At 44.7% G+C, this 15,167-nt stretch overlaps 1 protein-coding gene across 1 annotated transcript in view; it reads right to left on the bottom strand.

Annotated features, from left to right (window-relative positions):
- Nucleotides 1-2,676, bottom strand: part of MYO7A (myosin VIIA) — a 90,709-nt gene extending 88,033 nt beyond the window's left edge. Inside the window, exons 1-2 of the mRNA XM_088140887.1 lie at nt 2,572-2,676; nt 437-550 (exon numbers count right to left, since the gene is read on the bottom strand). Coding sequence (XP_087997013.1) covers nt 437-550; nt 2,572-2,676 — 219 coding nt within the window. The remainder of the gene's footprint in view (nt 1-436; nt 551-2,571) is intronic.
- Between the last annotated feature and the right edge of the window lie 12,491 nt (nt 2,677-15,167).

Raw genomic sequence — 15,167 nt, 5'->3', positions numbered from 1 at the left:
TCCCTAGCGTTTTTGGATTTAGCTTGGTCTAAGATGCTCACAGTTTCCCAGCTGAAACTATGGTTGAGTCTGTGCACGTGTTGTATGTCTGTCCATGCGTTCTATGAACTGCAAAGGTTGCAAATGTGAGGATTGGTCTTCAAGTTCCTTTTCCATCACTGTCGTAACTGCAAACAGTCACTAAATGAGGCAGACGCTAAACAAGGACTACCTGTAACCAACCCAGTTGCTTATTCAAAAGATCCTCTCTGGTTTAGCCACTCCCTATCTTATAAGGGAAACATTTGAAGATACGTGTCGGGCTGAGAGTCAGCTAACTCCATCCCTCTCTGCAAGCCTAAATTTCCATGTACCTCCATACAGAATAGAGATCTCATGATGACAGAGCAGGAACAGCAAGGAGAGGAGGCTTCAATCACATTTTCATTTTACATACATTTCCTTCATCATCTATGACCTGGATCTGTCCTGAATCACATAGCTTGACCACCGCTCCGATGGGAACATCAAATTCCCGTCTGGTCCTGAGGTCCATCCATACGTAATCCCCCTGAGAGGAAAAGCAAACAAGACATTTAAGTCCTGAAGAAAGGAAAAAAGGAAAAAAGGAAAAAAGGATGTGGAAAAGCATGAATGTTGCCTGTCCAATCATACAGCTAAGACCTCAGCAATGTATTTACTTCTCAGAGGTGTGGAAGGCAATAATCGAAGTCACCAAGTTTTATCCTGCCCCAATCTCACCATTAGCTTCAGATACGAAGCACACAATATCCATTAAGATGTCTGCAATGTGTTACATTTCTTTTTTTTTTTCCAGAAATTTTATGAAACGTTTTAAAGAGAACATCAAAACTGACACAAACTAATACAGAATAAAGAAAACAAACAAAAGAGGAAAAATAAAAGTGCAAAAAGAGGGAATAAAAAGAAATAGAAAGAAGCTTCTGATTTCCTTCGCAGCAAATAGAAGCATTTTCTCTCTTATTCTATAATTACCCCCAAAAAGCTCACTTTTTCCTATTATCCAGTTTTTTTCTAATCATCAAAACCTCTAGTCATAAGTGCATTTTTTCCCCCGTTTCGTGCCAAAAGTCCATAAGAGGTTTCCAGTCAACCATAAATGTGGATATTGCCATTCCTCCATTGTGGGTAGAGTCAAACCTTTCCACTTTTGAGCGTATAATAGTCTCGCTGCAGTTGTCATATATAAAAAGTCCTTCCGTGACTTTCTTCTAGTTGCCTATCCATTAGCCCCAAAAGAAAAGTCTCTGGTTTCAGTTGTATTTCAGTCTTCAAAATCTTCTGAATGAATGCATATATTTGCACCCAAAATTTGCAACATGTTACATTTCCAGATAAAGCAGACTGGTTTATTCCACAGCGTATCAACGACCTCCACTGTTGAATATATGGTGCATCTTCTAACTTGGCTTCCTGAGTTTCTAACTCAGGGTTTCTCAACCTTGGCAACTTTAAGACCTGTGGACTTCAACTCCCAGAATTCCCCAGCCAGCCATGCTGGCTGGGGAATTCTGGGAGTTGAAGTCCACAGGTCTTAAAGTTGCCAAGGTTAAGAAACACTGTTCTAACTCCTTTCATAATAGGTTTTACAGGGATCACATCTTCTGAGCCTCTAATGTGCCTTAATGTTGAGCAGTCTCCACTTTGCTTACGGGATGCTCTTACGGGGAAAGTGCTGCCTAATTTTATAAGCCAGGGAATGAAAGGGGGGAATTTTCTATAAGCGTCGTGAAACTGAATCAGAAGAGAGTAAGAGGGGCTTAAACTTGGCACCAAAAAAGGCACCAAGAGAACTGGAGAGAAAGACCATCTTTGTTTCCCCAAGAAAATAATGAATGGGAAAGGATGCTTTGGGGAGTTGTATGTGTGTGTGTTGATGGGAAAACAACCTGAATCTATGATCACGTCTTCCCTAAATGAACAGTTAGATAGGGGGTAAAAAAATTCTGTTCTGTTTTTTATGTTGTATTTGAATTGATTTTATCTCTTCTGTAAACTGCCCAGAGTAACTTTTTAATGAGATGGTCGGTGACAAATTTGATAAATAAATAAATAAATAAATAAATTCCCCAAAGACTCTGGGCAGTCTTTAATTTGGATTCTTGCACTCTGAAGAAGCTGGAATTGATGGTCTCCAGGGACTTTTTCAACCCTCTGATTCTTTTAAAGCTGAGAAACTGAGGTTCTTGCGCCCTCTGACTCTCTCAAGATCTGAGACATTCTTAATTTTAAGACCCAGAGATCACACTAAATGTATCCACTCGCATGTTACGGAAAACTTCAGTCCTTCCGACCTCTTTCCAGCCAGGCCAGAAGATAGGAGATGCCACCACACCTTGCTAAAAAAATTCCTGAATTGGGAAAAATACCACCACCCACCAAAAGACCCTAAATTCACACACAGGTTTTTTTTCCAAGCTTCAAAGGCCAGCCTTGTGCAGGCTTACTCAGACATAAGTTGCCCTTCGCTCACTCCATCCTCCTTCCAGGTAAAGCGGGCACAGGACTGGCAGCGTTCTCCAGAAGAACAAAGACTCAAATTTCTCTTACCGACAAAAGCGTGTGGACTTTCAACACTTGGTTGACGTTTCGGATCAGGGCCCACTTTTTCTGATCTCTCTCGTGGACCCCCATCTCGCTGTGGTACTGGAACATGGCGGCATCTCCGCTTCCCTTACCGTGCCCCCCAGACGGCCAATTCACGCACGGTTGTTTTCCTTTGCACCACAAAGTTTGCCCTTGGATGGCTTGATGTCTACTTTCTTTTAGTCTAGAAGAATAAATCCTTCTCCTGCTTCTTCAAGATGCCTCCTTTCTTAATCCACAACTTGTCTCCTTTCCTGACCCCTCGGCTTCATACAAAAGTTTGCATCTTTTTCGAGGTGATGGCCCGCCACAAATGCCTAAGATCATCCGGGGGTCTGCTCTGCAGAAACTCAGACCAAATTCCAGAGTTCAGCTCTGGAAGACGCTTTGCACCTCTCTTCTTTTTTTCAGAGGAGTCTTTCAACTGCGAGTCCCCTGAACTCTCTTGGCTACTCATTAAGCCTGGCCTGCAATTCCCTCCTTCAACACGTGGCTTTTAATTAACCTAATACCTTTCAGCGCCAAGTTAACCAATGCACAAGGAGGAATCCAAAACCAGAGGCCATCTGCCTTGGCTTTCAACCGATCGCAGGGCTGGGAGCCATAGCAACCAACTTTTAAATAATTAAGTCGGCGGTATCGTGCCCAATGAACAGCATCTTAAATTCCCAAAGGATAGGGAAGATTTAGATGGCTGTCTTGCCTTGTGTCCAGGAACTCAATTGTCAGCCCTTTGAGTTGGGACAGGTCAGGAAACCAATTTCTCAGGAACGACGGAAGTCTATGGATGTAGGAATGTAATAACCGAGTCTTGAAAGTCTGTCTTTTCCCTCCCTTCCTGCATAGCTACAGTGATCCGATTTCCTTGGAAAAAAATAAAGGACCCACCTGAAAAAGGGTCAAATCTGAAAGAGCTCCTAAGGACAACACATTTTAATTGTTTGTGTCGATAACTTTGCTTGACAAAGGACAATTCAAGAGCAAAAGCCGGAAGAACTTTACAAAAACGCCTGTTCTACTAAAAATATCTCAAATCAATCAGTCGATGTAAATTGATTTTAAAAAGGCCATTCAATTTCCATCTTTTTCACATGAATGGGAAAGACTGGGCCTTAAGCGGTACCCTTTGGAACGGTAAAAGCGAAACGACCCAAAGAAAGGACAAAAGGGAGTTTTTGAAAAATAAATCAATCCGAAGATCAGCTTTTGGAAATTAAGGAAAGTACTTTATAATATGGTGCATACGATCCCTGCACGCTTAGCCCAAAGAGAGACCAGGCAGGGCAACCGTTATTTTTTAATTAATTTTTATTAAAGAAATGTATTACGGGATAAAAACAGTGCCAATTATAAAAAGGAAAGTAAAAATAAAGGGGTAAGTAAATAAGAAAGAAATAAAAGAAAAAAGCCAGAAAAGAGAGAGAAAAAAAATATATAAAGGAACAGCTTCCGACCTTCTTTACAGCCGTTATAAATGCATTTATATTTTATAACCTCTCTCTAAGGTTACATCGTGGCTCCCTTCTTTCCACAGTCCACCCTTTCTAATCATCAAACCCCAAGTTCATTTTTTCCCCGTTTTCAGCAAAAAGCCCATGAAGCACTTCCAGTCACTGACGGTGGTGGTAGCGGAGTTATTGTCTTCAAGGTGGGACAGGCTTGAGTTCCTTTCTCACGTGTTCCTGTTTTCCTGGGCTCTTTGTAACGGTCCCTGCATAGTTGCTCCAAGGTTATTGCTGTGGCCCTCCACGCTCCAGGAGGCTGGCGGGGAGACTGCCTTTTCTATGTCTCCTCAAGAACAACAGCCCTGCAAGGGAGGCTGGTTGGAGAGACAGGGACTGGCTGCGAGTCACCCGTTCGCTTTCAGGGCAGAAGCTGGAGGTCCGCCTGAATCCCATCACTCGTCAAACCTTTTACCACTACACCACCCTGCCTATTCCCAAGGCCGCTCAGATGCCTTCTCGGCCCCATGGAAGAATCATAGAATCACAGGGTTGGAAGGGACCTTGGAGGTCTTCTAGCCCAACCCTACCCCCCCCCCAGAGATTGGCACTCCTCCCACCCTTTTGACTTTCTGCTAAAGATCTGGTGGTTCTCCCAGGCTCTGAGCTAAGATGGGGGTCCAGCCCCTCAAGGGTTGGCTTTCTTCTTGCTGTTTTGATTCTTTGAGTCTCTTGTCTTCTTTTTTCTTGGTATACCTTGCTTCCTTTTAATTTTTTATCTGTAAGCGGCCCGGAGTCGCTATGGAGTTGGCTGTGGGGTCTCGAAATTGAAACCATAATTAAGAAAAAAATAAAATTAAGTTATTTTGATAAGTAAATGAAGAAGGAGGTGGGAGAGCAGAAAGAGCTGCTCAGCCCTAGGAAAGCAGAAAGTGCGAGAAAAAGGCTCGGCGCAGCCCCACCTTGATCCTGTTGCCTTTAAAAAGGGGCAGTGAAGGTTTTGGACAGACTTTTCTGTTAATCTGCCCTACAACAATAAAGTAGCGTTCCTGGAATCCTTGCAGGGTCTGTTTCTTGATCTGGCCTACCTTACAGGGCTGACATTGAGGCAGAAAACCCCAACTACGCAGAGTTAAAAATTGGGGCTGACTCTCCATTCTGCCTAAGAGGATTCACTGTCTAGCCCCTGATAGACGGGCGACCACAGAAAGGCTTGTGGCAAGCAAGCAAGTGGGCTAGAATATGTAATTAAGAAAACAGAAATGCACAAATCATTAACATTCAGAGGTAGAAAATAAAGTAAGATTCAACCCTTAAAAGAAGATGTGTGAAGGCCCTTGGGATTAAGTGAATCAGCAAAGGCGTTCTTCAGAATAAAGATAATTCTGTCGTTGGGTGTTTCCCTTTGCAAAAGACCAGCTACCTCATGGTAAAGAGGTTTTCAAAAGTAGGACAGATTGTCTTGCGAGATGGTGAAGTCCCCTTTGATGGAGGAGCTTCAGTAGAGGCTGGATGGCCATCTGTTGAGGGTGCAATAGAATGAATTCTGCCCTGGCAGGGGGTTGAGCTAGATGATCTCCCAGGTCCCTCCCCAGCTCTTGCATTCTATGACTGTGATGCTGTGAGCATGACGCTCCTTCTTGGTTCTCTGCCATGTTCACTGCCAAACATCTGGAGAGAAACGGGTAGCCTATCTCTGCTCTTCACCTTCGTTCTCCAACATGGACTTTTCCAGAAGTACTGGAAGATAATTCCACTCTTCATAACCAGGAGTGTTTAAGGCCAGCTCTGCTCTTTCTTGGAGAAGAACAATCCAACTGCTTTGGTCCACATACTGGTAATCTCACGCTTAGATTACTGTAATGCCCTTTAGGTGGGGCTACCCTTGAATTTGGTCTGAAGTCACATGATGTGGGACATCTAGCCCCATCTCTGCTGCCTGTCTGCTGAAGCCACAAGCTTCCAAACCAGGTTCAAGTTCTGCTCTGCATGCCATGATGGACAAACTTACTTCTCAACAAGTGTTTGTGGCGGTAGTACCTACAATCTGGAATGCTCTCCTACCCTGACATTCAGAAGCTACCTGGGACTACCCCTGACTCAGGGGCTTCTAGGTGACACCATCTACCACACCTCATCTGGATTTGAAAGCTAAGCAGGATGGGAGGCCACTAGGAAACCCCAAGACTGCAAAATAGACAGGTGAGTAACTATATATAGAAGTAGGCAATGGGAAACCACTTCCACACTGTTGCTAAGAAAACTTGGTCTTGTTCATGAAGTCATCAGCAACTGAGGCTGTCTTTACCCTAGCCGACACACACCTTGTGTCCAGTTTCTCTCTGGCCCAGCTCAGTTCCTTTTCATTTCATCTCCTCTTCCTTGGCCACCAGCACCTGTTCCCAGAGCATATTCCTTTATCCCTTTCTCCTTGGTCATCCTCATCAACCCACAACCTTCTTGCCCACAGAAGATGGTCCAACTGGAATAAATCTGCTGATGGTGGCTGACATCTCACCATTTGGGCTAAACCCCTTTCCCATTCACTGGCATCAGCTTAAAAATAGATCTGCATCTGTGGGGTTCATTTTACCACCATCCAATACTGTATAACAGTGTTTCTCAACTTTGGCAACTCTAAGATGGGTGGACATCAACTCCCAGAATTCCCTAGCCAGCCATGCTGGCTGGGGGAATTCTGGGAGTTGAAGTCCACCCATCTTAGAGTTGCCTAGGTTGAGCAACACTGCTCTATACAGATATATCTTAAAACAAGAGAACAAAGTTAGGACGTCTGATTCTTAAAATATTAATGTATAGTCCCAGCACCAGTGAGAAGATCCTTCAACAATGAGCAATCATCTGGTTTATATTCCTTCAGGAATCTTTTGTAATAAGAAGGGGTGTTAAAAAATACTTTTAATAAGTAACACTAAATAATAAACCATGAGTGATTCTCGATTTGAGATTAACAGGGATATTCCAGATATACTCCCCCAAATTTTCCCAATAGCACTGAGAATACAGTCTGAATCTTAAAAAGAGTCATATTTGCTCTACTGAAATTTACTTCCTCCTATGGCCCCCCGATCATGAATGTTTAATGCACTTTTATAACGGCATTTAACAGTTCACATCTGCCCAGCCAATTTTTGGAAGCAAGAAGAAGAAATAACCCTGCTTTGGGAAAAATCACAGGGGCTCTTCAAATATCTAAAAGGGTGTCATATGGAAACAAGTCAAGTTCTTGACCAGGATTTGCCTTTCTGTAATTCTAAATTCAGTATTTTGATCCAGGAGGCAGGATCAAAATAATGAATTTAGAATTACAGAAAGGCAAATCCTGGTTGCATGTTCAGAAAAACTTCGTAACGTAACAGTGTGTTGACAATGGAACAAATTTTCCAGACACCTATCTGCGTGTCATGCTTTAATTTGGATTATTGGACGAAGGTGAACGTGATCTCAAGGTGAACACGAGGGTCTTTACAGAAACTTCCAATTACAATTCTACTCTATACATTACAGAAAGCTGGTTTGATGTAACTGGACTTTATGGACTATACTTGGCTGCCGTCATATAGCATCTTCATCTTGGTTACTTTTAATCCTGGTTGGCTTTGTTTGTGCATTAGCAGGTTGTATGAATCCAGCCCGTATGGTGACTTTAGAGTTCAGTGTATCCTGGGAACTCTGAAAAGGACTTGACTCAGTAACCAGGTTAAGAAAATGGAGCAATTAGAGCTTTTGAATTCAGACCTAATCCTCAGGGCCAGTCTTCATTTAGCAGCCAGCCCGTTATAGTAATTGCTGAGTTAAGTGGTAACTTCTAACAAAATTAGGGTTGCTTGGGAAGGCCACCGACTGTATTTCTCTTCTACTAAGACTCTCTCCAGCTGCCAAACTGTAAAAAAATTGGTGTAAGAAACATGCTTGCAAGATGATGTCCAAACAGGCAGCATTAGGATAACTCCTAGTTAACTCAGTTTCTTGGAAGATATTTATTATTCAAATAGGGAATCTTGTTGTAATGTATTTTAATTAATATTTATTCTATTTCAATATTTATTCTGTTTACGGTAAACCACCCAGTGTCACTCGGCAGTGAGGCAGGAGGTGACAAATTTGAAATATCTATCCATCCATCCATCAATTAAGGTAGGGGGAGTGTTGTACCTGCTTAGAAGCAAAACGTTAAAAATATATACTCTGCTGTGAATTTAAGTCTTTACGGAATGGATTTGGGGACGGTCGAGCTGCAGCCTGGCAACCCGTAGTGCAGGAAAGAGAAAACCATCTGTTTTCTTTCTTGGCCAAAGTCAGACATTGCTCACATTCCTTTCTACCTGGCTGGGCAAAGAGGGCAGCTGAGCTGAACATCTCAAGGCTGGAGGACTCAGAAATCAGGAAGGATCGCCTTGGACTTAATAGAGCTGAGTGCCTAAAGGTGTTGTCTTTGAAGGTGCGCATGGACCAGAAGGCAGGATGGGAGCATCGCTAGTTACCCTCAAGTTCTGAATGGTTCCTTGGGCTGCAGAAATGGGAAGGCAGGGATGGGGGAGATCAGCTGGAGGGAGGAAATACGGTGTAATCCAGCCTCTCCTGCTCTGATACTCTCCAGATATGTGGGGCTTGCAACCCCTTAACTTGAAGGCTTTGGAGAAATCCTGGGATTTTTCTAGACCAGTGTTTCTCAACCTTGGCAGCTTGAAGATGTGTGGGCTTCATGTTGATCATGTCTCTCTAGAGTGTTTCTCAATCTTGGCAGCTTGAAGATGTGTGGACTTCCACTCCCAGAATTCCCCAGCCAGCTTGGCTGGCTGGGGAATTCTGGGAGTGGAAGTCCACACATCTTCAAGCTGCCAAGGTTGAGAAACACTGGTCTAGACAGTATGATTTTGGGAGCTGTGCTTCCACTGCATCTCAAGGAGACCACGGTGGAGAAGGCTGGTGCAATGGGTAGACAGGCACGGGGAACACTGGCCCGTCCAGATGTTGCTGGACTGCAACTCCCATCATCCTTGATGACTGCTGAGGCTGACCGGAGTCAAGAGTCCGACACCCCTGGTCTTCACCTACATCTCCTCCTTCTAAATTTGCCACGTTGAGCTAAGAATGAAAATTAGCAAGCAACCTTGGCCCAATCATTTACCATCACGGAGAATAAAATCAGGGTGGTGGGAGAAGCAATTCCTCATTCTCTTCAGGGGAAGAACAGGATAGAAATGTAATAAAATGAGAGATTCATCTCTTTCTGCCTGGCTTACCACCCCATGCTATTAGGCAAATAAAATAGCCCGTTGAGCTCCTTGGAGAAAGAATGGCTTGGAACGTGAATTTAATCAGTCCGGCTGACGTAGCGAGGAACGAATGGGCTGATGTATGACATACAAGAGATATGCCATCAAATGGCCATGTTGAACGGAGAAGGAAGGAGAAAATGATGAAACACATGGGGAGTCATTGTATAAGCGCTCTTTAACTCCTATAATCCTAAATTATATGGATATCCACATATTTTTCTTGGCCCTGATGTTTTTTTGTGGGGAATGGGGCTCTTAGCACCCCACTGAAACGTGCATTACAGGTCACAGTGTCAAAAAAGTTATACCACCCAGAGTCGCTGGGCGTTGGGCATCATATAAATTGAATAAATTATTATTACACCTGATTTTTTTTTTTAAAGCCATAAATAAAAGTATCCTTTGAGTGAAGCTTCATTATTCTTGGCCACTTCCTGGATCCTTCTATACCATTTTCTGAGGCACAGTGGCTTGTTCTCAGACATTTTTTGGATCTTCAGTAGAGCATTGGGCTTTCCTGGTGGTCTCCCATCCACACCCTAAGCCCAGTTCTGCTTAGACCAGCCAAGCCTCGCAAGATGCTTCCACAGCTGTGTTCAAAAGGGAAGTTAAGCCTCCTAGAGCTCTCTGAATACGGATGTGCATTTTTCTTGGCCACAGGAACAGAAGTGGTGTCGCTGTAGGCTAAACTGGGAACTCAATTTAAAAAAAAAATCCCTTATTGCTATGAAAACTGCTCGCGCCTAGCTTGAGCACTCAAACAATCCAAACATCATTTGAACTTGCCGTTTCCAGACTGAGCTGGGGCTGGTTTTTAGAGTTGGGGGGCAGGAGAGTTGGAGAGATTAATTTGCTTTGCAGAGGCCGTCTGCTCTGATTTCTCATCCGTGATCTCAAAAAACGAAGCAGAATCAAAATTCACCGGACGTTGAGCTGGATTTGAAGGAGGTGTTACCTTCTGGGAGGGGATCCCTAGCCCAAGGCGACGTTTTATCCTTCTGCTCTCAAAAGCCACCCGTGGAGTTACACGTTTCCAGATGCTTCTAAAACTGGGCTAAGCAGCTTTGTTGTGGGTCCGTGTCCAAACGTTGAAACCCCTCGTTTGCCCATCATTGTCCAACCCCAACTCCTGGGACAGCATGCATGACTTAACTCCCTGATTTGAGGGCAGGGAGTTTGACAGTGGGAGCCATTAAGATGCTAAATGTTTCCTTCCAGAGTGCTCCAATGGACCATATTTTAATCTATATGCAAATAGGTCATCAGCTGCTGGTGGAAGAGCTGTTCTCATCACCCTTTTATTACGGCTGGGAGGAGTTTGGGGCCGGCGCATAAATCCCATACGAGACAGTAAGTGACAAGAGCTTGCTGAAAAACAGATTCATGAGGCAGGACCCATGACTGAAGGCCCTTGGACGAGAAGGCCAACTGGAACTGTGGCTTCAAATCACACCCAAACATTGCCAAGGTGGAAAACTGAACATGCCCATTTGTACGCTCTCCAAGGGGTAGTTGTTACTAGTTCATTATGGAGAATCTGCTGAGTTGCTGCTGAGTTTAGACATTTGTAGGAGAACCTCAAGAAGAAGAGGGTGACCAGCAGCAAGGGGGATGGACGCAATTGCAGCAGCGATGGGGCACCGTTGGAAGACCAGAAGGACCAGGTTGGGACAGATCCTCCTGGAGAAGGTCAATCTATGTGGCCGCTAAGAGTCAACACTGATTTGGTGGCACATAATCACTTAATCCTTAGAACCTCCAAAACCAGGAGCAGTGTACCCTGGATATTAAGTGTCAGAGAAAAGTAATAAGGAGATGGACATCCTATTCAAACAGGGATGCTTTATTCTAATTCCAACCATTGTCCATCTCATCCAGAGTTGGCACCTTTGACTGCCAGTGGCTGTTTTAACCTGGTTACTGAATTGCCCCATGAATTAATCCAAAGGGCTAGAGTCGTACAAGATGCTTATCCACAAAGAAGCAAACCAAGAGTGACACACCGAACAAGTTTAGTAGGGTCACCATATCTGGGCTGCAAACAACTAGATGACTCTGCTCCCATCTAGTGGTCATCCAGGTAGACCTCAGGCAAGTGTGTTGTGCGAATGCAACCACCAGTTAGCTGACCTCATTAAGACCCATACACACCCACTGATGCCAAACGGATCCTTAATCAGGTTTGGAATTAAAATTACGTCCAAAGAAACAGAGAGATTTGTCTGGATCTCACTGTACTTTTCCAGTTCAGTGTCCATGGAGCCTTTTCTCTCTTCATTTACTTCTTCCTTCTGCCAGAATAGAAAGGGTGCCACGACCAGCTTGCCAGACAACCCTCAACAAGGTCTGTGTTTCTTTGGAAGCAGAAAATAGAAAGCTGAAAAGAAAGCCGGCCTCTACTGGTTTTCCAAGTTCTTTAGAGCTTTCTCATTCCTCAACAAAGCCTACCGTGATTCATCTTTGAAAAGCTAGCAAGAGAAAAATCTGTGATGCAACGGTATGGAGATTAAATGGGGACTGTGGAGGAGAAGCCCATGGAGATCATCATCGTCACACAGGATCACACAGTCTGATCCTCTTTTTCCAAAAAGTTTAGGGTATCAGACATGGTCGGGGATTAGGCCTTCATCTCCTTGGAGAAATGGCCAGTTTGCCTGGAAGTGATGGGGCTTGTAGTTCAACAGTTCTGTTGGACACTGAGTTCAGGAGCAAGACTTAGATTCAAAACTTCCTTCTCCTTCTCCTTCTCCCTCCTTCCTCCCCACTTCCCCTTCTCCTTCCTCCTCTCCTTTTCCCTCTCCAGCCTTCCTTCCTCCTTTTCCCTTTCCTCCTCCTTCCTCCCTTCCCCTTCTGCTCCTTCTCCCCTTCTACCTTCCCCTTCTCCTCCTCTCCTTCTCCCTCTCTTTCCTCCCTTCCTCCCTTTCCTTCCTCCCTTTCTCCTTCTCCTTCCTCCCTTCCCCTTCCACTCCTTCTCCCCTTCCTCCCTTCCTCCCTTTCCTTCCTCCCTTTCTCCTTCTCCTTCCTCCTTTTCCTTCCTCCCTTTCTCCTTCTCCTTCCTCCCTTCCCCTTCCACTCTTTCTCCCCTTCCACCTTCCCCTTCTCCTTCTCCCCCTCCTTCCTCCCTCTCCTTCCTCCCTTTCTCCTTCTCCTTCCTCCCTTCCCCTTCCCTCTTTCTCCCCTTCCACCTTCCCCTTCTCCTTCTCCCTCTCCTTCCTTCCTCCCTTCCCCTTCCACTCCTTCTCCCCTTCCACCTTCCCCTTCTCCTTCTCCCTCTCCTTCCTCACTTCCTCCCTTTCCTTCCTCCCTTCCTCCTTCTCCTTCCTCCCTTTCCCTTCCATTCCTTCTCCCCTTCCACCTTCCCCTTCTCCTTCCTCCCTTTCCTTCCTCCCTTTCTCCTTCTCCTTCCTCCTTTTCCTTCCTCCCTTCCCCTTCCACTCTTTCTCCCCTTCCACCTTCCCCTTCTCCTTCTCCCCCTCCTTCCTCCCTTTCCTTCCTCCCTTTCTCCTTCTCCTTCCTCCTTTTCCTTCCTCCCTTTCTCCTTCTCCTTCCTCCCTTCCCCTTCCACTCTTTCTCCCCTTCCACCTTCCCCTTCTCCTTCTCCCTCTCCTTCCTCCCTTTCCTTCCTCCCTTTCTCCTTCTCCTTCCTCCCTTCCCCTTCTTCTCCTTCTCCTTCCTCCTCCTCCTCCTCCTTTTCTGCATTTGATTCTTTCTGCAAACAATATTTAAAAGCCACTTTGCTGAAAAAGGAATAACAGGTTGGCCTTCCTTCTGCACTATGAAACTGTATTTGCTGATGCAGCCAGTAAGCCATTTTCACCCTGGAGGTCTTTTCTGATCACAACTGGTACGTAGACCCCTATTTAACCTTGAACATGTGAAGGGGTTTCACCCACAGGTTTCAGGCTTCATTCCTGCAGCTGGAATGGCCAGTGATTTGGGGGGTGCCAGAATCCAAAACCCCTGGAGAACATCAGGTTCTCTACCCCAAATCATGCACAGTATCTCAATAAACGGAGTGCTTTACTCATTATTTTATAATAATTTATTGGGATAGCATGGGAATTAGTTCTGTTTGAATGCCGATCAATTTAGAGGTTGTATCATAAACTCAGAATTTATGTGGCCGTTTATAAGTGGGTCAATTCCCTTTGTTGCATTTTTAGCAAAGTGGAATATTAAATTATCAAGGATAAATCTATCCTGAGGCACAGCAGTGAATAAACCACAATGCCTAGCATTCCTTTAGCAGAGAGCAGGATTTTCAAGCAATCTGGTCAAATATTCTAGAGTTCATTTGCTTACAGCGCAGATTTCCAGGCACTTTCCTCCTCATGTTTCCCCACGCGGTTCCCTCTCAAAGCTTAATTCTTAGACAACGCACAGACAATTCACAATATCGTTCATTTAGACTTTGTGGCTTGCTACTATTTTTAAGGCACCGAAAGCTCTGTTTGACTGAGGCATATTTTTGCTTGCGCCCCTGTAAAGTCATCAAAATTACTGTTTAATAAAGCAGGTTTTTTTTAAAAAAAGAGTGTTTAGTTCCCACGATCTTGTGTCAGCCCCTTTGTAGCTTTTCTTTCCAACGGCCTCCCCGCCCGACTAATCTGCTAATCGCACAACGCGTCCCAATCGTTCTCATTAAGCCGCACAGGGTACAAGATGTGAACGTTTTTCCTTTTCCACGAAACGGGAGCCACATCAAAACAGCTTGACCTCCGCCGACCCCCAAGCTGCAGCCCGATTCCCCCCCCTTAAACCCGCGAGAGCTACCTTCTCACGTTAACCCTGATAACAGACCACGGTTAAACCACCCACCTGCTGTAGGATGACCATCGCTCCTCCCAGAACACATCGACCGTCTGTGGCAGGAAACCTGAAGGATGAACGAAGGCAGAGATGTGAGAGCAGCAGAGCCCAGCTTGGCGAGGTCAAACGACAGCGATGGCAGGAGACACATCACTTGGGAAAAGCGCACGCTCCCGTGCCGGGGGTAGGTGGTTATAAATGGAACGGGCTTCGTACCATTAGCTATAGAGACAGGATAAGATAATCCACTCCTTTGGGTTAATGCTCGCCCTGGAAGGCATTAGTTGCCAGGATCCCTCAGGGGATAAGCTGGTTACGATGCCTTGTCTGCTGAGAACAGAGACGGGAGCCAAGAACGGAGAAAGAATAAGAAATACTGGACAGGGAATTTGGCATCCTCAACATCTCAGCGTTTTTATTTAAAAAACAAGTGTGCTTCTAGCCCTCATGATTAAGATAGGCTGGGAAGGTGTTAGGCAATGCCCAAAAAATGCCCTCAGAAGCCAGAAGGGTCACTACAGCTGTAACAACTGAATCTGTGGTCCCCAGGACTGCACATGACCCCCAACAATTTGGATGTGAATCCCCAGTTATTTTAATATGTCAAATGGGGAAATCATTAACTACACTAGGAATCAACCTGTTACGTATATGGAAGGAGTTGAATTTTAATTCGGTTTACATGAAGACAACTGGATCCAAACACATTCTGAGGGTGGATGTTGGAAACGAAGGCCATGGCAAAGAATTCAAACATTTTTTTAAAATTATTTTTGTCATTCTCCTGTAAGGATTTCAGGCTGAACTGATCTGTGCATCAGGGCTGGTTGGTATCAAGTGGCACAGAAATGTTGGTAAAAAATAAATCATTTTAAATTAAAATACATTTGTGGTTTCCAATTACCACGGACAGGGGCAGGAGGGGAGTAGAGGAATGCAGAGATAATGTTGGTGAAAGAAATGCAAGAACCAAGATAAAATAGAAAGTAAATGACATCTCAGTCCA

The sequence above is a fragment of the Python bivittatus genome, unplaced genomic scaffold (genome assembly GCF_059951505.1).
Source record: "Python bivittatus isolate LINGU-HERP-01145 unplaced genomic scaffold, Pbiv_v1 ctg000340_np1212, whole genome shotgun sequence".
NCBI lineage: Eukaryota > Metazoa > Chordata > Lepidosauria > Squamata > Pythonidae > Python > Python bivittatus.
Note: the sequence above shows the minus strand (reverse complement) of the source record. Positions and strands in the feature narration are given on the sequence as shown.